The 27,888-nt window shown below is 37.9% G+C and overlaps 1 protein-coding gene across 1 annotated transcript in view; it reads left to right on the plus strand.

Annotated features, from left to right (window-relative positions):
- The first annotated feature begins 14,900 nt into the window (after positions 1 to 14,900).
- LOC116708073 (solute carrier family 23 member 2) overlaps positions 14,901 to 27,888 on the plus strand; it is an 80,189-nt gene continuing 67,201 nt past the window's right edge. The window contains exons 1-2 of the mRNA XM_032545845.1: positions 14,901 to 15,178; positions 25,435 to 25,581. Of these exons, the coding sequence (XP_032401736.1) occupies positions 15,125 to 15,178; positions 25,435 to 25,581 (201 nt within the window). The 5' untranslated portion in view covers positions 14,901 to 15,124. The remainder of the gene's footprint in view (positions 15,179 to 25,434; positions 25,582 to 27,888) is intronic.

The raw sequence follows: 27,888 nt of genomic DNA on the forward strand, positions 1-27,888 counted from the left end.
TTTTTTTTAATTATGACGCTCTGCCTGCTCCTAAGGCTCTTGTTCTTTCACTGAATTTGCACAAACATCCATGTTGCATCATTAGCACTTGTGCAGTCAAACCCAGTTGATTTGTCAGGGATTAGACATTTTTAATGTTTTTGATTGACTTGCATAAGAAGTGATGACACTTCCATTCTTACTTCATGAATCATGAGTTAGGCGTTTCTTTGTGTGGCTGTCTCCAGAAGTTCCTGTACGTCATACAGTATGTCATAGAGACTCTTAAAGGATTTACTTTGTTTTTATCCTTTGAGTTGCATGGAATTTGTATTTTTGCAACTAAACACACTAAAATGCAACAAATTCATATTTTCTTTTAAATGCCATAGAAAAAAACAATTAAAAATAGAATTATGATAATCTTTTAATTAGCGATCTAACTTTCTGCCTGGTGACAAAATGCAAAAAGAGGGGATATATAAATGAAAAATAAATGTGGGTGGAATATAAGAGAAAGGAGACGGGCATAATAAAAGCGACATGGAGGAAAAGAGGAAGGGGCAGAGCTAGCTGCTGATGGTGGGGTGCTCTGATTCATCCTCTCCCAAAGGCAATTTATTTTGGTTAGCCGGAACTACAAAATCCAGTCCAAGTTTGGATTGCTCTGCTGTGTGACGCAAAAGGGATATGTGTGTTTGGGAGGGAGGCAGACAGGGATGCCTCCATCGCAAGTAGGCCAACGATTTAAAATAGCAGAAAGCAACAGATACAACTCAAGGAAAGAGTTTTAGAAATAACACAGTTTCGTTTTATGATTCAAGTCATCTTTTAAATTATTTTTGTTTGTTTTTCCTGTGGTTCCTTGCTTGATGATTTGAAACGTTCATGTGTGACAAGCAGAAGTAAAAACAAAAGAAATTTGTGAAGCAGCAAATTGTTTTTCATGGTATTATACATATTGCACATCCACTGATTTTTGACCCTTTTATTTGTTGTATTTTTCAACACTGTTTGAAGCAAAACTATAAATCATTTCACTTTGGCTTTCTTAAAGGCTTATTGGACCATTTTGAAGCTCTGTTAATTCTCATTTTAATCTTTTTAATATCCTGTTTGCGCTGCTAGAAATGAGCAAATTTCCAAGTCACTGTACTGTGTCTGCTAGTAGTTTAAATTGATTTCAGCTACATACTTTCAAAAGAATATTCAGATTTTAACATACATTTTCTAATTACTAAATATTTCAGTTTACTCTCTCTCAGTAACTTCAGTGTTACACCTCTGAAATATTTTTTGCAGTTTCCCTTATTGTGATACAGTAACCGTTTCACTTGAACATTTAATTAAAGTGTCATTATTTACAAAATTATGCAAAATTGCCCTTTTAATGGACTTTCAAGGCAACCTTTAGAGCAACTTTGCATTAAAAGTGTCATTATTTACTGGATGACACTTCATGACAACAGACATAGACAGTCACAAAGACTCTTTCATCTTCAACAGGTGTTATGTCATGTTTTTATGTCATGACTATCTTATGTTACCAAATAAAGTGTTACCGAGTTTCATTCTGCCAACCCATAGTTTACCAACTTACATTTTCAAGCTATACCAAACTAGCATGTGTTGAATACTTCCCATGTCTGAGTGCAAGATCCCAAACTGCATCAGTGTGTCTGCAGGAAAAGCATTTTGAGGAAGGCACCGTGGGTGGCTTACAAAACATTATTTTTGTAGGCACTTGCTGACGATTCACAACGATTCACAGACTTTGTTATGCAAGGGGTTAGTCACTATGATGTGATTCATCTCTTACTTCACCCTTTTTCATTTCCCCCCTAAAATTCCTCAACCTGAACTCTTTCCAGTAGAGGTACAAGCTGTGAGTCAGTCAGAACGACCCTCTTTAGATATAGAGAGAAACTCAGAATTTGGTAAGGTTAGAAACATACCCAAGTCAAAAGCGTGTTTTAAGACAGAACAGCAAAGAAGCAGGTCCACCCTAACCCAATTAATGATGAGTTTACGTAGCACAAGTCTTAAACAGAAACTGTAGTTTACGGAGCCCCACTAAAAAGGCCACAAAACAATTCCAGGTCAAACTTTCTTGCATCTTGACTCTTTAGAGATCTAGAAAGAGTAATTTAGCCTGTTTAAACTATTGCATTAATGTTTGCTTGACCTGTTTTAGTGGCTCGCAATCAAGACATTCACCTCTTAGGCCTCCTTCAGAATGTAGAATTGAGTACCGCTGTTTCCTTTTACCTAACATGACCTGACATGATGACTGAGGCAAAAAGCTCTTCACTTAGCATACATCATGCTTAGCTAGCACCACAGGCTAAAGCTAACTACTATCAAAAAAGGGCATACTCTTCTTAAAACAACTCCCATCTCTAAAAGGATTATAGAAATGTATTAAAATGCATTTTTTTAATGATACCATTCTTCAAATACATGTATATCCACACAGAAACTAATGATTATTTACACAGGAAATGAAGGTTGGTGCCACACCAAGCCTTTTCCTTTGTAAAAAGAACAGAACATGTAAAAAAGCATCTTTGACTAGAGTAAATGCCAGGTAACAACCCCAAAATGCAAACATGAAACACATGCGAAAAAAATGTCAAGCAAAGTTTGAAAAACTCCATTCTTTAACACTAAGATGATTGAAGTTTGCTTTGGACTTGACTAGCCCTTAGCTTCAAATTTTGTGGGCAACTCATTGGGATTCATAAAGGAAGACGCCGTGTAGATATGAAATCATTTTCTCACAGTATATTAAAGGGACAGTTCTTTGTGAAATCCATTTTTTTGAACTTTACATTATGGTATAATGTCATCCACTCACCAGAAACATACCCAGAGTATTGCTTTGATTCTTTCATGCCTGTTTGAGAAATCCCATAATCTGCCGTGGCAACCATTCAGCTGTGCAAATCAAGTGGGGGTACCTAGCACCTCCTTAGAGGACGAAGCTCCTCCTTGGATCTGCGGCTTCCAATTCTCTGCATTACAGAGCACCCGTCCCCCACTGATCTCCCTCTCAGCTCCTTCAGACTAGCCAGCAGCAATTAGCAAACACTTGGTGGTACTGCGCATCAGCTGAGCTCTTTATAGGAGCTACTTCTCAGTGCAACGCTGGTAAAAACGTTAAAGGGTTTACAGAGGAGAGACACGATGACTTCCTGAAGGCGGAGTTTCAGAAAGAGACAGAGGCCCAATTTCAAGATGATAAAGTGCGGAGTGAAATTTCCTTTAAGTCATACTTGACATATGCAGCGTTTTTATAACAATAAAAAGACAATTTTATAGCATAGTTGTGCTATAAAATGGCACTACTATGTGGCTGGGAAAACACATAATTACTGCCTCTTTAAAAATACCGAGATTTCAGAATATTGTGATTTTAATAACATTTTTTTTGTTTCTCTTACAAGTCCAACCTTGCTCCACCTGACCCTGCAGCCTCCTGTCCCTTCCCCTCACCCCGTCACACACACACATCCAATCCTCCTGCTACTGTAGACCCCACACGCCTCCACCCCTCCACCCCCCTCCCTCTCTTACATAAGAGGGTGATAACACTGTTCACTGGGCTGCCAGGCGATCTGAATGAGGACAGAATTATGAATGCATAATCAGCCATTCTTAATCCTGTCTCTACCTCCCTGCATTCCACACTTCTCTGTCATCATGAATATGAAACAGTCTGCAGCCTCTCTGTGTGGGTGCGCTTATTTCTTCCCTCATAATAAGCTCCAGCTTCTTTCACTCCTGTTGTCATCTCCGTTGCCCTAACCCATGGGTTCCGGATTGCAGCAGCATCCGGCGGTTGTTCGGCAGTAAAAATTAAATCCCGTAATCCTAAAATGAGCGGAAGCGGCTGCGTGAGTGGGCGTGCACGTACGTGTTTGCAGGGGACCAGATGATTTCTGTTTGCCTTGCATCACGGCAACAGCGGCGGTCGATGATGACACTGTCGGCACTCATTCACAAAAAAAAAAAAAGCAGCCACTGTATGAAAGTGGGGGAAGGGAGACTGTTGAGCCATGGAGGGAGGGGCGAGATGCTGTCATCAGGGGAAACGTGCATGTTCATTCACAAATAGAAAAATGAGGGCACTCCCGTTGCAGCTGCAGTGTGTTGCAAAAGTATGAACTCCTGCAAGACATGTCAAAACTATCACATTAAAACCATAAACCTCAATCTGTTGTATGTATTTTATGACAGATAGATTATAGTGACATTAAATTACACACAAGCGGACTCCATTTCTTTAATAGGTGATTTCTGAAGGCAATTCGTTTTTAGCTTTTATTTAGGGGTATCATAGTAACAGCAGGGCCAGCTCATATATTCACTTTAGTCTTGCAATTCTTTTTGCTGTTCTGTCAAAAATCCAGGTAAGAAATCCAAATATTAAAGTTTCAGATTTGAAAATGTGAAGATTTTTTTTCTTCTTCAAAGCCAAGTCCAGTTGTCTTGTAAAGCACTTTTCAGCAACAAGCCTTTGAACTGCCTTGCTGCTGAAATGTGCTGAACAAATAAACTTGATTGATTAGCCTACGTCTGCCGGTACAGACCGCCTAAAAGTCCGCACGCAACCACCAGGTGCTTGCCCTCAGACTAGAAAATGTGAAAAGGTTTGAGGGACATGAATATGTTAGAAATGCTCTAAATGTCTATTTTTTCTTAGAGGCAAGCAGTTCAGCAGCCGGAAGAATTTGCGAAAATAATTTTAAAAGGTTTAGTTTTCCACTCAGAGCTTCCTTTTCTTGTAATCAGAACATTTGATCAGTTTTGTAATATTCTGATGACTGCCAATACTAATGAGGGGACAAATATATTGTATTTTATTGTTTATTTTTATAAGAACAGAGCATTTGCTCTGTTCATCAGGGCTTTCTGAGTGAATTAACCATTGCTAAGTGGACACATTTGGGTCAGTCAAAGTAATCAATTCCAGAGGTCATCCGTGCTGACAAGTTGCTCGGTCATCCACTGACACACACTGATTGCAAAGAGGTCAAAGCTGGGGTCGGGAAGTGCATGCGTGTGTCAGCGTAGGAGGTAAATTGACTTCTCTCCTGGATCCATGTGTTTGTTTGCATCACTATTGAGTTTGTGTGTTTGTGTTTCGAACATCCTGTTACGGAGGAAATAGAAACCTTACAGAATGGCAAGTGATCACAGGAATCGCAATGACCTCATTTACTCTACATGCTGTGCAACATCTGTCGTGAACATGAGCGCGACTGGTTTCCAAACATGTGCTGTCCGTCTGCAAAGGCTCTGTTGGTGGATGGCTACCCAGGCAGGGTTTCCTGCATAAGTTTCGAAATGTAAGCTGTTCTTTAGAGATGAGGAAAAAACAGCCGTTTACAGGGGAATAACAAAAGATTAGAAAGTGATCAAAAGTTACGGTTTATTTCAGTAATGAAATTCAAAAAGTGAAGCTTAAGTGAAATTTAGATTCAAAATGTGTAACTTACAGTATATAGTCATATTAGAATTACGCAATGCAATCTACTGCTTTTCTTTAGACAACTGATCTTGGTTATCTGCTAAATTAATTACTCAAAGCAGATTAAAAAGTTTCTGAGTGATTGAATTGAAATTTTTTTTTTTAAAGTACTTTCAGACAACATTTGTTGTGAATTGGCGCTATAAAAACAAAATGAATTGAATTGAGTTAGCACAAATGAAAGAGTGCTGAAAAGTTCAAGTAAAATGAATGAACAATTAAAACTGAAGAACATATCTATTAACATTTTCTGTAAAATGTAACAAAGAAAATCCAGATTTGTGATGAGGCATAAATTGGGACAACCCTAATTGTATTCTCTCTCAGACAAAAACAAATGCATCTTATATGGGTGAATCCCACCAGATTAGGGCTTCATGACATTAGAAAGTCTTTCAATGTTGATAATATTGGTAAATATTGTGATGATTATGCATTTGTATAATTTTTATGGAAGGCGGGGGAGCCAGGTGTTTGGATTCAGGTGGGTACAGATACACTCCATATTGGGCTTCTTTAACAGTTAGTAACATGTAGTTTTCAGTGATGTTGATGTTGTCACTGTGGCTTCTCGGTTCTTTGTTATTTTTTTCTCTCTTTCTGCAGGTGTGGAAGCAGACTACTAGGATGTTATTTTGCATTCACGTCATCCTTCTTTCTCTCCTCAACTTTTATCTCATTCTTTGCCTTTAAACTTTTTGCCCGACCTCTTTCCCTTTCATTTTTTTTCTTTTCCCCATGCTTTTCTGTCTCCATGTCCATTTGAAAAACAATTTCTAATATTTTTTTTATATGTAAATCACGTGAACAGACCATCTCCTTGGCCTTAGAACATTTCAGTACATGTAACTATAGTTACTCCCCGTCTCTGCTCAGCAGTCAACCGGCTTGCTTTGAGGAAAAATGCTAAGAGAAATTTTAGGTTTTCTCTTCCTAAAATATCCAAAGTTGACCAGTGAAAAACACAGCGTAAATGTTCACGCCAAAGCAGAGCAATGCAACATGAGCTGTGCTCACGTCAAGTTTGTCATGTAAAACAAGAGCATTGCCCTGTTCAAAATTCTCAAAACGCGATCTCCACGCTAACACATTCATTCACAACACTGCCCCGTATCATTAAACCACCGCCAGACAGCCTGAACCATTGACGCAAGCAGGACAGATGCACAGAATTATTTTGGTTGCGCCAAATTGACTGACTCTACCAGCTAAATGTTACAGCTCATATAAAGACTCATCAGACCAGATGATGTTTTTCTAATCTATTCTTGTCTTACATTGTCGAGTGCGTGAGAATTGCATCTCTGTTTCCTGTTGTTAACTGACAGAAATGGCAGCTGGTGTGCTCTGCTGCTGCTGCTGTTTATCTGCTTTAAGGTTTGGCATGCTGGTCATTCAGAAATTATATTCCACATTCCTTAGTTGTAATGAGCGGCTATTTAAGCTACTGTTGCTTTTGTATCGTCTGAATCCAGTCTGTCTATTCTCCGCTGACCTCTAACAGCAGCAAGGCACTTCTGTTCCCTCAGCTGCTATTTCCTGAGTGTTTTCCTATAAGCCAGTGAGATAATTGTCTACAAAAACAACACCAACCAAAAACCCAAGTTTATCAACAGTTTCTAAAGTTCTCAAACCAGTATATCTGAGTGGTATTCCAAGTCTTTTAAATCTCACTTGTCCTCCATTATGATGCTCAGTTTTAGTTTCAGTTCATCATCTTCATCATGGCCATCAGTGTCTCCCACCAGCTTCCTCAAATTTGCAAAGACGAACAGCTGTAGATGGTGGATGGATGGATGGACTTTGCAAAGCAAAACTTGTCACGCCTGAGACATAACTCTACATTCACAAACATTGTCTAAAACGTTTTTTACTGAAGAGTTCAGTTAAGATGCACATAAATGAGTGTCAGTGTAAATGACCTAAAGACCTTTTATTTCTATTTTTTTTACTTAAGAAAAATTCTTTATTTTAAATGTAATCCAACTCTAAATTGATTTAACCTTAACTTGGACTGTCAGCAGGACAAAACGAGTTTGGTTGTGCTACCATCTGGTGGGCGTGTGTGGAATTGTAGCCTCTAGATATTTAAGACTGCAGATAAATAACACTCTTAATGTAAAAACATAATATTTTTGACAGAAGCAGTACAATACAACTACTTAAGATTTTCAAACAATGAAAAGGGGATAATCAAAATATATTCTAAATTTCTGTGAGATGAAAATATTTACTGTATGTGGATGTGAAAGCTTAGAGAAACTTTTATCTTTTTAGGGACCATATAACTAAAATATGGGTAAAAGCATCCTTAGGTGTGTATTCTTTTGGGTGTTTTTGACTTAGGTTTTGTGAAATTATTAAAGTCTGGTTTAGTTGTTTCTGTGTTTCTGTACATGGTCATTTGCTGTTCATTAGTTGATTATTTTATTAGTTATCACTATTAGCTTTTAATTACCTTACCAATATTCCTCTTAGCATATCTGTCATTACTATGTTTTTCTCCAACAGTCTACTGGATCGCTGCCTTGTCCTCTCATCTCATCCAGTTTTCTTACTGTTTCTATTAAATGCTGTCCCAAACTGTTTAAGCTAAGACTGTTCGCCCTCTGTCTCTGTGTCTTAATTATCTTTCTCATTCACTATTCAAAAAAAGGAAAGAAAACAACTCATTACTGTATACTTTCCATCAGAGAAAGTAGGTGGTGAAAAGTTGCCAAGTAGAGGCAGCTGGTCCCTCTAGTGGTCTCTAAAACAAAGTACAACTAAGATGTGTTAATTCTTTTACTCCCATTTCTATCCTACCGTATTCTCCTCAGGGATGACTGAATCCCTTCATGAACTTCGCCCTTGCTTACGGCAGGAAACATTTTAAATGTGGTGCTACATTCATGAGGTTTGTGTTGTGCTCTACAAATACAGACTGATCACTGTGAGGTTTGACTCAAGCTGGCGTTCTCTTATTACAAACATCTGGAGTTGGTCTGAGAATGACAGAAAAATGACAGGATAAACGAATGATGAGCATCATTGTCATCCTGCTGTTCCTGCTCTTTCATCAGTAGAAATTAGCATAGCCTTTGATATCTCTGCATTTGTAACCAGCTTAATACTAGTGGAATGGGACTGAGCAGCATCACTAGTACAACACATGAACTGTAACAGTGAGGAGTGAATTAGAGAACTAGGACCCATCCTATAAACTGCTGTTAGAATAAGACTTGTTTCTGAGTCCTATAGGCTCTCAGAGTGATTGTTACCAAATCAGTGGACCAGTCAGCCACCATCATCACCAGTATCACGAGCAGTGATGGCATAGTTACTTTGAAAAAGTAACTTTAATCGGATTACTGATTACTCCTTGAATAGGTAACTTAGTTAGATTACTGACTACTTGATTTGGAAAGTAACTAAGTTACATTAAAAGTAACTTTTTTAGTTACTTTCAGCAGCAGCTGCTAACAACATCGCTGTGAAAATTACATTGATCTTTGCCAATACTTAATTGTAAGCTATTTTATAATGGTAACATCAACAATGTGTCTCCACTTATAAGGTTGAACTGAAGGGGAGATTTTTTTAATGGTTACAGTACAAAAAAAAAATAACATTAGTAATTTGTGTGTGTTTTTGTGTGTTTCACTATTGTCTGGAAAACTGAGAAGGATTTCAACCCCCCCCCCAGGTTGTGTGTTACGGCTCTGCGTTTGGTGTCCACAACTCAGATGGCTGCTGCACAGATTTGTGACACTTATCTTAATATTAATAATTAGAATGGCGTTTAGTTGCACAACTTTATGGACTCGTTCATTCGTGGCTGTTTTCACATTTATTGCGCTGTTCATATTAGCCTCGATGTTTCCAATGTTCTGGATAGCTCGACATAACTGACAGGTAATATATTAACTTGACATTAACAAAGACACAGCGGGACGGATCATCCGGGAAATGATGGACAGGGAGAGCCTGACTAAAACTAATAGAAGGTCAGACACATTCTGGGGTTTATGTTACTAAGTAATGCGTTACTGACATCACTGATCACGAGTCATTTGAGGTGAAGCGGGGAGAGAAACGGGCAAAGAACATACCCCTGGACACAGGTCTTAAAGGTTGTATGCTCCTCAATAAATCTTGAACTCTTGTTTCTGAATAGACGTATGAAAGAAAAAGGTTGTTTAACAAAATAAATGATTTATTTATTTTTTTTTACCAATGAAAAATATGTTTATTAGCCAAATTATCTTTTTGGTGTGTGTTTGTATTCAAGTGCTACAGTGCAATTTGAATTTATGCCAATGCAAAGAAAGGCCCTTGGTAAAAGAGGTTACAAACCAGTGGTTTATATGCAGGAGCACAACTGCATACTTTCTGAGGTGTATGCAAACATGTCGTCGCCCCCTGAGGCATTTTGTTAGCATGTTTTCTATCATTCTTATAGCTTGATAGGAAGCCTGATCCAAACTGGCAACCCACATTAATAAAATGGTGAAATAATATTGACCACAAAACACTGTATTTATAAAAGATATCAACATTTTCCCTACACAATCCTAACAAACGTTTTTAATGTTCTCTTCACAATATTTATTTATTTACTATTAATCTATTTGTATGATTTGTTCTTTAAATTACCATCTATATTATTTTTCAGTCCCAGGAAATGATTGAGGGATGAAGAGACTGATGTCTGGTTCTTTAGGTTCTGACGGGTCTGCGGTTCCTCTCCTGATCCACAATGTCTGATATCAAACAACCCACTGTGGGCCACTGAATATCGAGACATTTTTTTAATGCCCCTATTTAACTTCACTGTGATTGTTTAGCCTGGAATGTGTGTCTTCCTCCTCACGTCTGTATTTTTGCCAGAGGTTTTCCTTCTAAGGACGGTGTAGTATCGGGTGGACATTTTAAAAAGACGCGGGTTGGTAGCAGCTCACCGTGGCTGCGTAGCAACCGTCTCTAGGCAACCGTGACAACAGCGTCAGTTCTTTGGGGGCTCCTATTTAGGTCCAGCAAAGACAATTCTGACCTTAATATTTCCCGTGTTTTGTTTTGGTCATTATTATTACACTTATTGTTGAGATGTGTGATAGATGTGTCTATCAGACTTTTATTGCAATACGGAATAAATCGCGTCCCGTATTGGTTCAATACAGATGTTAAGTACATAAAATGCTGACTAGAAAAAAAATTCCCCACATCGTTTTTGCCCCCCCTCTAGTGCAGCGCCCCTATGTGTTGCATACACTGTATACCCACTTTTTGCGATCCTACAGGGGTGACTCCGGGTCACTTGAACCAGCACTAACTTCTCGTGAACTTTGGTAGAAAAAGAGCAATTCCTTTCTCCGGTTGCGTATCATTTAGAAGCACGTTTTTCATGCGAATGATACCCTAACTTTCTTCTTGTGACTTGACGCCAACACCAGGTTACTTGCATTCACAATAATGCAGGCTGTTGGAAGCAGTTACAGTAGCACATGCTGGTCACTTGTTTTGCATGCATGTCATGGGTTACTGAAGGAACTGCTTTTGTCTCAGGCATCACAAGAATTCATGCTTCAAGCCTGTAGATTACGCTAAGGTTCATTTTATTCCACATATCTCAGTAGCTACTGTCCATGAGAACGGTCTAACGTTGGAAATTTGCAGTGATTTATTGCACTGCCTTAAAATATAATGGCAAAAAGTACATTTTGAACTTAATACGAACACAATGACACTAAGGACAGATGCACTTCCAGAACGGAGACAGTTCTGCTCTACTTTATTGCACTCCTCCACGCCGACGGTACAAAGAATCCTTTCAGTCCATGCAATCCTGTATAAAATCTCTTCTCACACCTTTGTATGGGTTATAAACAGACACTTTGTTGAAATTGTAAAGTTCCACTTTGAAGTCAGCTCCCACATTTGTGCTCCCTAGACCCAAATACAGCTAGAGTAAAAGAGGCTCTAGTGTCAAATCCTCAATAAAGACCTCGGCTAAGCTTGTTCTTTGTGTTGAAGATATAAGTAACTAAAGACACAAATGAAGTGCACAGCCAAGGAACACATTCATTCTTCACAAAGGTATCTCAGATATTCGTTTTCATGTCAAGCTGAATTTATAGACTCAAGCTGCTTTTCAGTTGTCTCTACTGGGTTCACTGTGACTTCAGCAGTGGATGTTGCCAAACGGCCCAATGAGTCTCACCAGGCAACTTCTGGCTTCTGGTGGGTCTGTTCAGGACAGAGAGATCATATTGTTCCATAAGGCACTGCATGGAACAACATGGTTTGCATTACAAGCTGCATTTCAGTTGACCATATAATTACGCAGTTTGACATTTTGAAAATAAATTTGCTCAATGGAAACATGCCAACTTTGAAAAAAAAAAAAAAAAAGTTCAATGAAATGTTTTGGCATGAGGATTATATACATATATATGAAAGACAATGCAATTTTCTGGATAATTTCTTTTTAAATGCAACACAGACTATGTGCAAAATATAATTACAGACTTTTTAGCCTTTGAGCCTTTTAGAAGCAAGTAGGGCACTTAAAGCTGCAGAATGTAACTTTTATTAAAAAATATATATATGTTTGTTTCCATTTCAAGTAATCTGTGAAATGATCCAGCTCCTCCACTGCCACCCTGAGCTTCTATTACCGTCTGATGAAATGCATGGCTCTCGACCAAAAACAATCAGAGCCAGGAGGAGGGTCTTAACACTGCCAATCAATTATGTTGAATGTGCTAATGGCAGAGAAACAACTTACCATTACAGAAAACTGTTCATCCACTGTCATACTAATTAGCCTTAGCATGCACTACAGACCCTGCTATCAAGAAGAAGCTGTAGTCTAGCACAGAGAAGTAGGGATTGGGAGGCGGGATGAGCAGCACACACAGAGGATGATTAACAACACTAAGACCTGCCTCCAGACTCTGGTTGGTTTTTTCCAGTTAGCACTGGGACAAGGCACAGGATTTTTTCAAATTCACATTTTATCTGTCTCATATGTCACGACATAGTGACAGTTTCAACAACTATGTAAAAAAAATATGTGTAAAAGTTACGTACTGCAGCTTTAATTCTAACTGAAAATACAAGAGAGAATATTACAACATGATGAGGTCGCTAAGTTCCCTGTAAAAAGCACCACTGAACCACCTACTACTCCCACATTACAGGCTAATTTACGTTAGAGGTTACAGAAGCACATGCTGGTCACTTGTGCACATCTGGATCACAAGTTTCTGCGTGAAAGCTACTGTATTTCTCTGAGGTATCACAAGGATTAAGGCAACCTCAACCTTAAGGAACCTTAAGGAAGCATAAACTTTGATCTTTAGTCGCACGTATAGCCAAACCTAACGAGACCCCAGCACTTTGCTACATTTCGAGTAATTATTCTTCAAATTGAAATAGCACAGTTGCATTTGATTTGTCTTGTATATTGGTCACAACACCACTGTGTGTCCTGTGTGAAGGTATTTGAGGTACAACCAATCAATTTGATAGTGATGTCACAGGAAGAACTGGGCAGAAATATGAATCATGGCCATGAGTTTCCTCATGTGGGCATTGATAATTCAGTGATAATTACTACTTTTCCCTGTGCTGACGCATAGAATTAGCATAGAGTCACACTGTGGTAGTCATGGCAAATTATTAGCAAGTAGATAAACCAATCCCTGCTCTGCTTTAACTTCAGAATACCGATTGGAACTTTTACATAAATCAAATCAAGCTTAAGGTATCATTAAACATTAACTGAACTTTAAAAAAAAACCATTTACAGCTTGGGGAAAAAATTAGGAAACCACTTAAAATGATCAGTTTCTCTTACTTTACTTTTTAGAGGTATATGTTTGAGTAAAATGAACATTGTTGTTTTATTCCACGAACTACTGACAACATGTCTCCAAAATTACAAGCAAAAATTTAGTATTTATTTGCAGAAATAGAGAAATGGTCAAAATAACAAAAAAGACACAGTGCTGTCAGATCTCAAATAATGCAAAGAAAACAAGTTCATATTCATTTAGAAACAACAACACTGTTTTAACTCAGGAAGAGATAAGAAATCAACATTTGGTGGAATAACCATGAGGTTTTCAATGAGGCCTTAAAACAACAACAAAAAAACTTGTATAGCTTAAAAAAATTGTAATATTACTTCCGCTTGAGTTGAATAAAGTATGTTTGAACTGAACTGAACTGAACTGTCCATGCACCACCATCTCTCCAACAGTAAGCCGGCCGTCTCCTCCATCATTTTCATCATATCTCGACCTCCTTAGTCCCATCCTGGGTTTCTTCAGTAAACCCGAAAGAACAAGTCAAGTTTATTAGTACAGTTCAGCACCAAGGCAGCTCAAAGTGCTTAACATCATAAAAACATCATACAGTCATTGATTATGAAACAAGCAATAAATATTACATTTTGTCAAATGCCATCATCATAATCATCAATCAAATACACATCAATTATGTTGATCAGTGTTCCAGCTGTTATTAATCAAAGGAAATCCTAAACTGGTGAGTTTTTAACCCTGACTTAAAGGGATTCAGTGTTTCGACTGTTTTGCAGTTTTCTGGAAGTTTATTTCAGAATTGTTTGAGTTCATTCTCTGGTATCAATAAACTGTTCAAACTTATTTTTACTGACAGTAATCTTGCCTATATTTGTTGCCTCCAACCAAACCAACTTGACTTATGGTCAAAAGTTTATGCTGTTGAATGGTAAAGTCATTTGTCGATATCTAAACCGGTCTTTTGTTTATTTTTGTGGTATTTTATATATTCCTTTCCCTAGATTCACACTAAAGACCAACTTCAAACAGTTTCCTAAACCAATGCTAACAATACTTACAAAGCATGATTTTTTTTTCATGACAATTAATCTCGATAGAGCAAACATAGTTTGTAAAAGGACAAAATAGAAGATCCAATATTTTCTTGTTTCATTGAACAATGTTATTCTAAATTTAATGCAACAATTTATATTAAAAAAACTCTGGCTTTATACAGATTAACTCAGTTTTGTAAGGAATTAAATGCAACATATATGACTATATGTCAGTTACAGCATAAGACATAAGATATGTCTTATGCTGTCATGGGTGCCATGACAATCATTCAGTTGTCATGGCACCCAACTGAAAGATTGGGTGCCATGAGAAGATAAACCACTATGTAGTGTCCACTTGTAAAGAGAAACTCTGGGATTCTCCAAATTACACTTATGGCATAAATATTCTCACTCAAGACCTGCATAGAAGTGGATAAGTCTCACAAATTCATGCAACAAATTGTCTTATACCCTTGTTAGATCCATCGTCACACATCAGCAGACACATGACTGCGCGTCAAAGTAGCCGCAGCTTTCATTTGCTCACCAGCACAGCAAGGAACATTTCAGAGAGCGGGAGAGCAAATTACAAAATACCAGAGCCACATTCGTTTTGAATGTGGCACTATGATCCTCTGGTGACGTGTGGCTGGTGTTCACAGGATCCCTCTTCCCTTCTGCAGTCAGTTGAGAGCTTTAATCCCGTCCGGTATTGTCACTGAGGGCCAACAGAAGAAACGACACTCTGTCTTACCTCTGTTACCAGAATGCATCCGACTAAAGAAGAGAATATTGAGCTGGGATTCGATCCTGCGTTTGGGGTAAGTAAAATGTCGTCTGGATTCTCTTTAAAAGTTTTACCGGTGCTTTGCAACTAGAAACGTTAAGTTCGAATGACATCATAACATTGCTAATCAGGATTTTTTTTCTTTTACATTTAATTTTAGCTATTTTTTTAATACAATGGACAGAGGGGTAAAATAAGTACAGAGCGGAGTAAAGGCTAAAAGTAAGCCACAGTGGAATGCAGTGACTAAAGCATAAATGAGTTTCACCAAGCACGAGAATATTTTAGTGGAATTGATTTTAATGCTTTCAAAACATATGGGTAGACAGTTGTTTTTTTCAACCTAGATGCCAGATTTAAAGTATTAAAGAGCTAAAACCTGAACCCCCAAACTAGACAGTAATAAATACAGCTGGACGTACAGAAAAGGGTGAACATTATTTTTGTCACAGTGACCTAAATCTGTTTACACTCACATTATGGAAACTTTTCCTCCTCATGAGGACTAACAATTGTTAGGGTTATGCCACAGGGTTAGATGTAGGTCAGAATATGGAACAGTTATTATGAATAAGCAGAAAGGAACTTTGAATAAAATCATTTTCAGTCAGTTTCATGGCCTCCATGGCGACATGAACCCCACTGTGAGTGTTGGAATGGAGCAAAACAGACTGCATAGGGTGCACAAGTGTTCACAGCTGAGTCAGAGCTTGATATTTTTTCCTTTTTTTTTTTCCTTCCCTCAAAAAACTTTTTAAGTACTTCGGATGACAGGGAACATAAATGCTAGCACGCAGATGTGTGGACATGGCAGGCGGTCAACGTGTGCACACACAGCAGCACGAGGTCTTATTATCTGCATCCTCGTATCCATACCAACTGTCAGTCATTGTAAAGCAGAACGTTAGGCTTCCAAATGCCGAGTTAGTGGTTAGACAAGACAAAATGAGCCAATGCAAAAATACCGGGTTGGTTGGAACCAAACAAAATGTTACCAATTTTTCACTGAGAATTAAAAGTCTCTAATCTAATGCCTGGTTCACAAGGCAAGATTTCATTTATTTATTCATTTATTTCAAACAGGTTTTTAAAAGCAAAGAAAACAACTAACCAGTAAGACAAGAGAAAACATATGGATTCTTAACTGAAAACAAAAATAATTAGCGTACCATTACTTTTCTGTTTGAAAAGAAGTAGAAAGAAGCGAACACTTATTTAATCTCATCCCATTCTCAATTTCATGAAATATATTGCTTACCAGAAATTTGTACTTAAAAACAAATTATGGTACTTGTACAACCTGTTCAATTTACTGTGCTAATTTATGTAATATCATTTACAAGTAAATGATATTACATTTTTATGTAATATCATTTATGTAATTTATATTACATAAATATAAATGTAATATCATTTACTTGTAAAGTATTAACACAAAATTAACACAAATTGACTCTCATTACAGGACAAGAAATCTGACTGACCCGCAATGGTAGTAGTTATAATGAGAATTGTAAATAATAGCCAGACACACAGTGTCGGAATAATTTAAAATTGAAGGCTAATTTTCAAGACCTGAGATCCGTCGTTTTGATTGCCAATAAGGAAAAATTGTGACAAAAAAATCTTATTTTTCAGAAGCACAAAAAAGGTTTTTTAGTGGTGAACCAGCTCTTTTGGCTTTGATCATTCAAAAATATTTTCCATTTAGATCCAGAGATGAAGAGGAAAATTGCTCTTTTCTAAAAGGAGCAATTTTACATCATCAATTTTTTACATCATTGTGTAAAAATGATGTCTTCTCTTTCCCTTTGTCATTGGTAAAATATAATAATTTATAAAAGTGGTGGAGCTTTCTTCAAAGCTTTAGCAAATCTTGAGAACAGTAATATTAGCACTATGAAAAAAACTTAAGTGAATCAATTAAAAAAAAGTCAAATAAAGTTCTCCAGAGTCCTGACTCTGGTAGCTGAAGCAGAGACACATCTGAAGGTTGCAGGACTCCTGATTAATTTAGTCATCAGTTATTCAATGAATTATCCTGATAATTAATTGATCAATTTTTCATTTAAGATTCTTTTCAAGATTTTTCATTTAAGCCTGTTTTATACAATATTAGAAATATGATAAAAGATGCAAATAAACTATTCTATTTCTTTCTATTTCAAAAATATCCTTTGCATTGCCTAAATCACAGCAGCAGCAGCAGCAGCAGCATTCCTTTAGTGAATCTGAACCAGGTGAAGCTAAAACTGCCTCTTGAGGAGTTTTCAGTAGAATATACAACGGCTTGCAAAAGTATTCATACCCCCTGGAACTTTTCCATATTTTGTCAAACTGCAACCACAAACATCCATATGTTTTGTTGGATTTTTAGATGATAGACCAACACAAAGTGGTATACTGATGTGATCTAGAAAGAAAATTGCACACAATTCGAAACATTTTTAACAAATAAAAAGCTGAAAAACGCAAAAACATTTGACCCCCTTTTCTGAGTGCAACCAGTTGCCTTCAGAAGTTGCCTGATGACTGAATCACTGAATAAATCCCACCTGTGTTGTAACCCAGTCTCAGTACAAAAGTGGCTGAATACTTTTGCGCACCGCACTTTTGAGGTTTTTATTTGCACAAAAGTTTTTGCATCATGTATAATCTTCCGTCTGGATCACAACCATTTACAGTTTCAATGAAATATATTTGTGATTGTAATATGACAAAATATGGAAAAGTCCAGGGGGTAGGAATACTTTTGCCAGCTGCTGTATTTAGAGACAAAGAGGTATTATAGTAAATTCTAAATCATATTCTTAGTACAGTTTTGGCTTAATTACTGATCTGATGGCATTTGTCTGTCAGTAAATTGTCTTGTTTCAGTCTGTACGCTCGAATTAACAATTACTTGAATACTAAATTACTTGACGATTAGTTCAATAGTCAACGCATCGCGATTGTTGAAATACTCGTCCAGATATTTCTACCGTGACAAACAGTGATACTGACGCGTCACTGACGTCGGATCACTTTTTTTCAGCAACGAGTAATCTAAAGCGTTACTATTTCAAATCCAGTAATGAGATTAAAGCTACTTATCCAAATCACTGTGCGTTACTGTTTCCTTTTGGAATTTAATTTTATGACCGCCGTTCCTTCGCTACAGCAGCAGCTGATCGCTCGCCGTCACAGAAATGTAAACAATGGAAGGAGGAGAGAAATGTGCGTTTTGTTGCTGGAAAAACAGGAACAATTTTGAGTTTCTGTCGCTAAGTCCGACTATTATAAACGACTTTGGGGCTTGTTTTTACTAGAGTCGCTTGCAAATTTAATGAGTCGCGGGTTGCGGTTTTTTTTGGGCTCGTTTTTGAACGTTACTCATTTGGGCTTGGACGTAAGACGAGACACATAATCAGCCCCAGAATTGGTCTGACATCCAGTTAGTCTTAGTCAGATTCTCCCCGTCCATTATTTCCCGGGTGATCTGTCCCTCTGTGTCTTTCTTAAATAAGTTATCAAATATCCGCTCTGTCCATTTTTACAATTGACAGTTTTTAGTGTCTTGAACAGTAATTATTACTACTTGTACTTGTAGCTCTGCTTGTCATGAACTCTGCAGACTAATTTTTAGAGCTTTTTAGCAGCAGCACACTAATACCAAATCTTTCTACAAAAATAAAATGCATCCTCGAGATTCGCTTGATACCTTGAGAGACCATTTTCCTCTACTGCTAAAATGGTAAGTCACCAGTGATGGCAAAGTTACTTTGAAAAAGTAACTTTTATCGGATTACTGATTACTCCTTGAAAAAAGTTACTTAGTTTGATTACTGATTACCGGATTTGGAAAGTAACTAAGTTACATTAAAAGTAACTTTTTTAGTTACTGTCAGCAGTTGCTGACAACAACCCTCTCCCATCTTATATTGATCTTTGCCAATACTTAATTGCAAGTTACAGTATTTCATAATAGTAACATCAACAATATGTCTCCACTTATCAAATCAAATTTTATTTGTATAGCTCATTTCAGCAGCAAGGCATTTCAAAGTGCTTTACATCATATCAAACACAGAAACACAATGCAACATAGAATCAACAATCAAAACACGACATTAAGTCAAGTTCCATCAAAAGATTTGTAATTGATTAAGTTTTAAATACAATCCTAAACAGGTGGGTTTTTGGTCGAGATTTGAAGGAAGTCAGTGTTTCAGCTGTTTTACAGTTTTCTGGAAGTTTGTTCCAAATTTGTGGTGCATAGATGCTGAAAGCTGCTTCTACTTATAAGGTAGAGCTGTATGGGAGATTGTTTAATAACGGTTATAATAGACAAAAAAAAAAAAAAAACTTTTGTAATTTTTGCATGTTCTTGTGTGTTCCACTATTGTCTGGAAAACTATAAATATGAATTTAGAACATGCCTCCCCAGGTTCTGCTTTACGGTCCTGTTTACTGTCAGAGCGCAGCGCACAGAGCTCCTCCTGCGGCTCCACAACTCAGATGTCCCGCTGCACAGATTTGTGACACTTATCTTAATATTAATAATTATAATGGCGTTTAGTTACGGACACGTTCATTCATGGCTGTTTTCACCTTTGTTGCGCTGTCCAGGTTAGTCTCGATGCTTGCAGTTTTTTTGGAGCGCAACGCGAAACTCGACGTCATTCACTGCAAATATATTAAATTAATGAGTACTTCATCCCAACCCCACTGCTGTGTTCATAGGTCAGCTTTATTAGGCAGCGGAAGTGGTTGTGTGTTCAGCTCGGCACACACAGATGTTACATAAGGATCTCTACCACGACTGATTCATTCACAACGAGCCTAAAGTATTGATAATTCACAACAGCTATAACACTACAACTAAATAAAATAATGAAAAATGATGCTTACAGTGCTGGTTCTGATCCTTTATCTAAAATCACAGCCACCTTTTCTCTCCTAACCTTCTTTGTTTATGAGTAAATTAAATGATCATTTGAAAAGCAATGGCTTGCTTTAACTCTCGCAAATAACGCAACAAATACTGTATGTGCGCGTTCCTCTGCGTAGCTGCGTCAGTGCCGTCAGGTGGCCAGTAGATGGAAGCAAACGCTTTCACATGCGACCTCCAGAGCCATTTTGTCTTTAGTTAAATACCTGCTGAGAAACTGTTTTAAAGTAAAAACAGAGAGAAAATGCAGAACACGTTGCATTTCTGCTCGTCTCACCGGTTTAAATCACGCGTGTGACTTGAGTAACGATGAGCTATGAAACATTCAGCCACACGGTTGCTTTAATCGGACACGCCCCTCTTATTTATTACCAAATCAAAAAGCTTTTTCCACAGAGAAATGGTCTGTGAATACCTTGGTTAGTTGATTTCCGGAATAGCACAGAATGTCCTAATGCATTTACAGCAAACCTTGAAACGTAACAAATAATAATAAAAGAAAGGCTTCCTGTCATCAACGCTTTTCTCTCTCCACCATTTTCCTGTTTCCTGTCCCTATAAAACAGCCGCAACGGAGTTTCACAGCCTTTAGGAGGCCAATTCAAAATTCATCAAAGGGTTTGCATAAAAACCTTGTTTTTATGCTTATTTCCATGCCAAAACATTTGTTTGGTGGTTTGTCAGGAGTCAGACACAAAGCAGAAGAACTTTTCAATGAACATCTTCCACACAGACAGCAACGCAAGTTAGCTTAAAAGTGACTATTTTCTGAAGATGGAAAATGTTGTTTTTTTAAAATAAAAATTACTTTATAATTACCTGAAATAGAAAATAAAATTTTAGCCTATCAATTCTAATTAAAAGCTAATGCTATCACGTCCTCTGCCCCATGCAAAGTAGCTGTGTTTTCATTACAAATGTGCGCAAATCTTTGTCTATATTCTGCTGGTGTAAAAAAAAAAAAACACAACTTTGCAATTCTGTTGTTTCCATTAAATAACAAAAATGAAATTAAAATAACACATCGATAAGATTCTTCATGCGATAAGTCACTAAAAATCATGACAGCAACTGATGTAACATGAGCTATACTGTATATTCATACTTCAACCATGAATTATGAGTATCATTTTAATTTTTTCTGCGGTTGGAGCAACATGGGAGCCGCTGCATATGCTGTGATTTAAGGGGAAATTATAATCTGTGGTTTTACTGAAGAGCTGCGGACCCAACACGTTTTAATGACACACAACTTTTCATGAACTGTGTGATGCTGTGAGAGCTCTGGTGGAAAATAACAAAAACAATCCATCATCCTCCTGCCACTTTCTGTCGTCTTCTTTGTGGTTTTCATCAGTAGGAACATCCGGCCATTGATCACGTGACTAGTGCGATGCTTAAAAAAGTGTTTCTATTGCAGTTTTGTGTAAAACATCTATTTTGATACCACAAAAAAAACCCCACCTTATCCTATCGCAAGAATGTTTTATCAACAAAAAATTGTTTTTTTCTTTAATTGTCATACCATTGAGCGAATTTATTTTTCTTACTTTCAGTTTGCGCAATTTTTTGGTTAATGGAAATGCAGATAAAGTTGTCATGATTTCAGTTCCACCTTGATTCTTTTTGCTGATCTTCTGCTGATTTGCTCATTGTGCTCCATATTTAAACACCTTCTCTTCACCTGCTCAGTGTGAGATTGTATGATGCCTTCAAGCCCTGGTTCATGAGCCGACACTTTACTGGCCCTGCTTGACTCACACCATTGCTTTTTGCTTTGTCCTTACTGGTGTAACAGTAGAGGTTTTGAGCTTCCATTGCTGAACCTTGCCTGACTTTGACCTCGTTTCAAGCCTTTTCTATTCTGGATATTTTTCCCCCCTTGCCGGAGACCCTCCTGTGCATGACCCTGGACAGTTTATGAACCGTGAATGATTGGCTAGTGGACGTAATTATCTCTGTTCTCAGTGAACATCTCTGAGGCCCTGAAGGCCAGTCTTTCACAGATCCTCCAGCTCCGCAGAAGCTGGATTCTTGGACCCTGTAAATCCCTGATTCCTGGTAAATCTCCTTTTTGTTTTCCCTGTGTCCTGGTTCTCATCCAGTCATGTCACTCATCTTTGTTTTTTTTGTATGCCGGGACCACTTCAATGCCATCCCGCTGTTTTGTAATAAATGTTTTGGAATCTTTCCTGTTACAATGGTCTACAGCAATTGTACTCTCTGTCTCTGCTTCAGCTAACGATTAGTTTGTTTTTGCTATTTTACCCGTGATGTCACGTTTTCTTTTACAAAAGCCCTCAATTCTTTAAGAATTGTCAGACTTACCTCTTTGTTGTCCTCCATACAGTTAGCTATATGCCTTACAAAGACCATAAGCACTTAAATTTGGCCATTCTGCATTCTGCCCTGGTGAGCTTACTCTAGGATAAAAAATTACCCGAGGGGCGTTCAGAGGACGACAGGGGGCGCTGATGGAAATTTTTACTAAAGGGGGTCGCTGGGATTTCTTTGGGGGGCGTTTGCTGGAAGGTAAACTTTACACCTTAAATGCACAACAACAGTGGCGGAGCTAGACTTTTAAAGTTGTGGGGGTCAAGGGGGGCCAGGGCTATCTTGAGGGGGGCAGGGGGTGTGTGGCAAAAATGAGAATGTGTGTGTATATATATATATACATCTATATATAGATCCATCTATCTATATGCATGTATACACATCTATATGTATGTGTGTGTGTGTAATATATATATATATTCATTCTCTTAAAGGCAGCACATAGCTGAGAGAAACACTGAAGAGAAGAAGAGTTATGATTAATATAGTTGCAGTTATAGCCATGTTTTAATGCTGCAGAGCACAGTTTTGCAAATAGTTCAAAGGTTAAACTGGCATCGTTGTACATCTTTTATCTGGTCACTTTGTGCAATATTTAACAACTAACATCAGAAAATGACACAGAAGAAGAATATTTCTTTCCACTCTGATTGGCTGCTGTCTACCAATTTTAACTTGAATGTCCATCCATTCATTCATTTCTGGTAGACGCCTGTAAAAATGATTTTTATTCACGTTGCTTTTTTGTTCTCTGGGAAATGATTGAGCCTGGGATGTTTTTAAGCAGCACTGGACTTTAAATGTGCACTATTATGTAAAATCAACTTTTTTAGTTTTACATCATGTAATTAGGTTATTCCCTCATCAAAAATGTACCTGGAGTGTTGCAGTGATTCTTCCATGCATATTTGAGAACTCTTTTCATATCCTGTGGCAACCATTCAGCTGTGCAAAGTTGAGCGCCGCCTTTGAGACTCAGCCTGCAGGACCTGCAGCTTCCGAGCCTCCGCCTCACATGGCGGGGGAGTCGCAGGGAGAGCCTCCCCTGCGACTCCCATTCATTCGCAGGGGAGATTGAGTTGGAAGTCTCCTCTGCGACTTCCAACTCAGCTCCTTCAGACTAGCCGGCAGCAATTAGAGGTGGTGGGACTGCACATCTGCTGATCTCATTATACGAGCTCCCTCTCAGCTCCGTCTCATGGGAACAACCATCCTTGTAAAAACGACATTAAAGGGTTAACAGAGGAGCCATGTTGTGATGACTTCCTCAAGGCAAAGTTTCAGAAAGAGCAGGAGAGACAGAGGCCCGATTTCAAAGCGTTAAATTAGGAAGGAAAAACTGAAGTTAACATAGTTACTCGATTGCACTATAAAATGGCACTATTTGTCTGGAATATGTAAAATATTCCCCCTTTAAAACAAAACAAAAAATAATTGGATGTAATATGAAAATGTATGTTCAAATTGAGAGCAGGTTTTGTCTGATATTTCTTACAAGCTGCATCTGATTCCAATGGCTCTCCAGACAGTTTACTCCAGGAATGCTAACAGAAATTGCATATGGGGTTGGTTACCATTGGCAGCTTGGTTGGGTTGAAGATGTGAGATAATGATATGCAGGTGAAGCAGGAAGAGGTGAAGAAGTTGTTTCCCATTACTCTTGACTGCTTCACTGAAAGCTCGCGTAATCCAAAGTGTTTCTGAAATGATTTTCTAAGAAGTTTGAGAAAATCAGACTTTTTCTGATTTTAGAAGAGCAATCCGACCTTCTCTCCATTTTCCCATGTTTCAACAAAAAAAAACCTCACAGTTTTCCCATCGCTGTTGGGAAAACTGATCAGAGACACAAAACTCTGAAAAGTCCAAACCTCCAGTACAGAGGGGAGGACTGTCAGCCTGGACTGTTTGCTCTTTTCAGAATGGTGGGTTCTTTGATTTCGATACAGTGGAGGAGCATTGAGCATCCTTACTCATGTATTTCAGCCCTTGTCTTTCTAAGTGATTTCTTAAATCTACCAGTCTGGAAATAATCAGTCTATGTAAGATATTACAATTTGTTTAATAACTTGAAACAACAACATATGAGTAAAATCAGCAAAAACAAAACAAAACACAACAAACAAGAAAACAGGAAACATGTAAGGGGAGCTGAATTTATCCTCCTCATTTGTGGTTAAGAAGTGAGGCAGTAAAGTTTGTGAGAAACACGGTTTCTGTCTGCCTCCAAACGTTTGGCATTAACTGTCACAACACACAGTCTGGTAGAGCTGATAAAAGTCTTTCAAAAGCCTTAAAGAACAATGTTATTAGCCAAGTACAACAACTTGTTTTGCTGCAAACCCTGTAAAATAAAACCACAAAACAGCAAAAACATCATCCCAGCTTCTTTGAGCAAAAGCTGGGTTCATCTAACCTTCGTTCTTTTGGGTTAGATCAAGCCCACAACAACCTCCTGTGTGTTCAGGGAGTTTTTAACCCCGTTTATTTACTTTTTTAATTTAATTTAATTTAATTTTTTTACTTGACTTGGCTGAAAATAATGTCTCGTTTCCACATGCAGATAGAAAACGTAAGTTCCAAAAAATATTTATAGAACAAATGCTTTTTGCCAATCAGTACTTTCCCTTTCCAGGAATAATCTGCATATCTGCGTACACACATTCCAAACCAAGCATTTAATGAATGGAAAATGATTCAGTGAAAGCAAACAAAAAGACAAACTTTATTGTCATTCAGTTGAGCATTTAAAATGGCAAGCGAACATCAAGCAAATTTTTGTTGCTAATAATAAAATGAATAATTAACATTAAGAACAAAAACTATAAAAAGAAAACCGCTTAGTGAATATTTGAATGTGATAACTGCATCTACTTGCCCATTTCTCCTCCTCTGTTTTTACTGTTGAGACTAAAGCAGTTGAGACTAAAGCAGGATTCAAGACAGTCACGGTTATTTTCTTGGTTTGGAAAAAGGCTTAGACTGGAATTGATCACCTGTTTACCTTTTTTTTCCGGCTGTGTTTCAAGGGCAGCGACGAACAGCCACAGCTAACCGACACCGTGGAGCCACACACCGATGAGCCTCTCGGACCGACGGTAGACGAAGGTGTCGACTTGGTTTACGCTCTGAATGACAGGCCACCCTGGTACCTTTGCATTCTCCTTGGCTTTCAGGTAAATGAATACCAGCTTATCAGTTTAAGATGAAACAGCATATAAAATTAACATGAGTTCCTATAGTGGGTTTTATTCATTTGGTAAAGGGTAAGATATCCTGTATTGCGCTTTATCAAGTTCAGAGAACCCCAAAGAGCTTCGCGCTGCATTCAGCCGTTCGCCCATTCACAAGCTGCTGGATTGTGGCACAGCTTCCTTGGGTCAGTCTGTCTGAGGTGAGGCTGCCAAGCACCGATGTCCAGCATTTTTCCCTTTCAGTTGTGACATGTTGGGGGTTTCCTTGCATGTATGGCCTCATTAAAATCACCCAACTACATCTTAATGAAATCAAGACCTGAGCTTTGAGTTGGCCCAAGTCATTTCATAGTTCTTAGCCAGTCTCTGTCTGTTGGTATGTTTTGGATCAGTGTCATGTTGCAAAGATTAGTTTTGCTTCAGTTGTTTGCTTTTTTCTTTTCATATACATACGTCTCATATTTTTCTCGAATATCCTCAGAAACACGGCGTAATGGTGGATTATATGATCTATATCTGCAAGTTCTGCTGCAGCAAAATTTTATACTTCTTGATTTGTAGGAGATTTTTGTTTTCTTGGAATGTTGTATTTAGTTTATAATAATTTCATCGTCTACATTTTTGCGGCAGATCTCCGTCTGAATTTTACTTTATTTTTTTCTAGAAAGCAGAGATTTCCTCCTTTAAACTTGTGAATTCTCTTCCATTCTTACAGTAGCGATAGCCTAGTCCATGTCATGTGTTGACATTTTAGGATCGGTAAGCTTGGTTAGAAGGCCAGACATTCATAACTTTGATAGTTGTTATGGATGTCATTCAATTGTCTGATTTGAAATAATGTTGATGTGTCTTTTTTTTTTTTTTTTTCAATTTTTTTTTTTTCTCCGAAGAGTTTTTGCGGCGCTAGTGGCTCGTATTTTATTTTTTTTTCCACAGTAGGCAGACAGGAAGGAGGGTGAGGAGAGGGGGAAGACATGCGGCAAAGGTCGTCGGGACCGGGAGTCGAACCCACGACGTCCGCGTCGAGGACTAAGGCCTCCAAACGTGGGGCGTGCTAACCCGCTGCGCCACCACAGCACGCCCCAGTTGTTGATGTGTCTTTAAATCCATTACTACACTCGTAAGCTGCTACAATCCAGACAGACGGCCCTTTTGATCACAGTAGAATTTCTATATAAATGTGTTCTTTGATTTATTTTTTCTTCTATTAATAATTTTTGTTAATAGAAAGAATATATATATATATATATATATATATATATATATATATATATATATATATATATATATATGCATTCTAAATTATTAGAACATAATTCTAAATTATGTTTGCATAATTTGCATTTACTTATGTGGGTTTATCTTTATGGGTTTTCTCCATTGTTTTGCTCAAAATCAGTTCAGGTTCCATAGACAGACAAAACAGAGTGCATATAAAATAAGTCATCAGTAGATCTACTCAACTAATGATATACTGATGACTTATATCACCAGTCATCCACGATGGCTCATAGAAAAGACAGTCATGACTTTTCTCATCGTGGATAGTTGATGAGAAAAGTCCGACATTACATAGAAGCAGTAGATTATCTAGTTTTTCTTCTGGCTCTTCTTGCAAACTAACAATTCTGCAGGTTTTTATTCTTCTGATGCAATTAGATATGCGTTCCTGTAGTGTTGTACACCCACAGCATTCTTTCTGTTGTGCTGTTTAAAATCAATCAGCAAACACTTTCTTTTTTTCTGAGCAGTCTCACTGAACCGACTCCAGCATGTCTGTGCGTTTATCACATCAGATAAAGTTCTCATGTGAAACCCTGATGGGTTTAATGCAAGCACAAGACAGCTACTGTGACAATGCTGTTTTGGTTTTTCATTTTTTTGAATATGCATGCGGCCCTTACTGTAAATTCTTAAAACACATTCCAGACATGTAGTATTCAGTGCATTATTTTTTTTTCTGTATGTATTAACTTTATCAAAAGTCTGCCAAATCTAGGATTGGCGATGAAGAGTTGTTTCAAAGTATTTCCATATATCAAAACATACACAAAAAATCGGAGTACGGGCGTGCCGTGGTGGCGTAGTGGTTAGCGTGACCCATATTTAGAGGCCTTGAGTCCTCGACGCGGCCGTCGCGGGTTCGACTCCCGGACCCGACGATATTTGCCGCATGTCTTCCCGCCTCTCCTTCCCAGTTTCCTGTCAGCCCACTGTCATATAAGGGACACTAGAGCCCACAAAAGACCCCCTGGAGGGGTGGAAAAAAAAAATCGGAGTAAAAGTCAA

The sequence above is a fragment of the Xiphophorus hellerii genome, chromosome 2 (assembly GCF_003331165.1).
Source record: "Xiphophorus hellerii strain 12219 chromosome 2, Xiphophorus_hellerii-4.1, whole genome shotgun sequence".
NCBI classification, from domain to species: domain Eukaryota; kingdom Metazoa; phylum Chordata; class Actinopteri; order Cyprinodontiformes; family Poeciliidae; genus Xiphophorus; species Xiphophorus hellerii.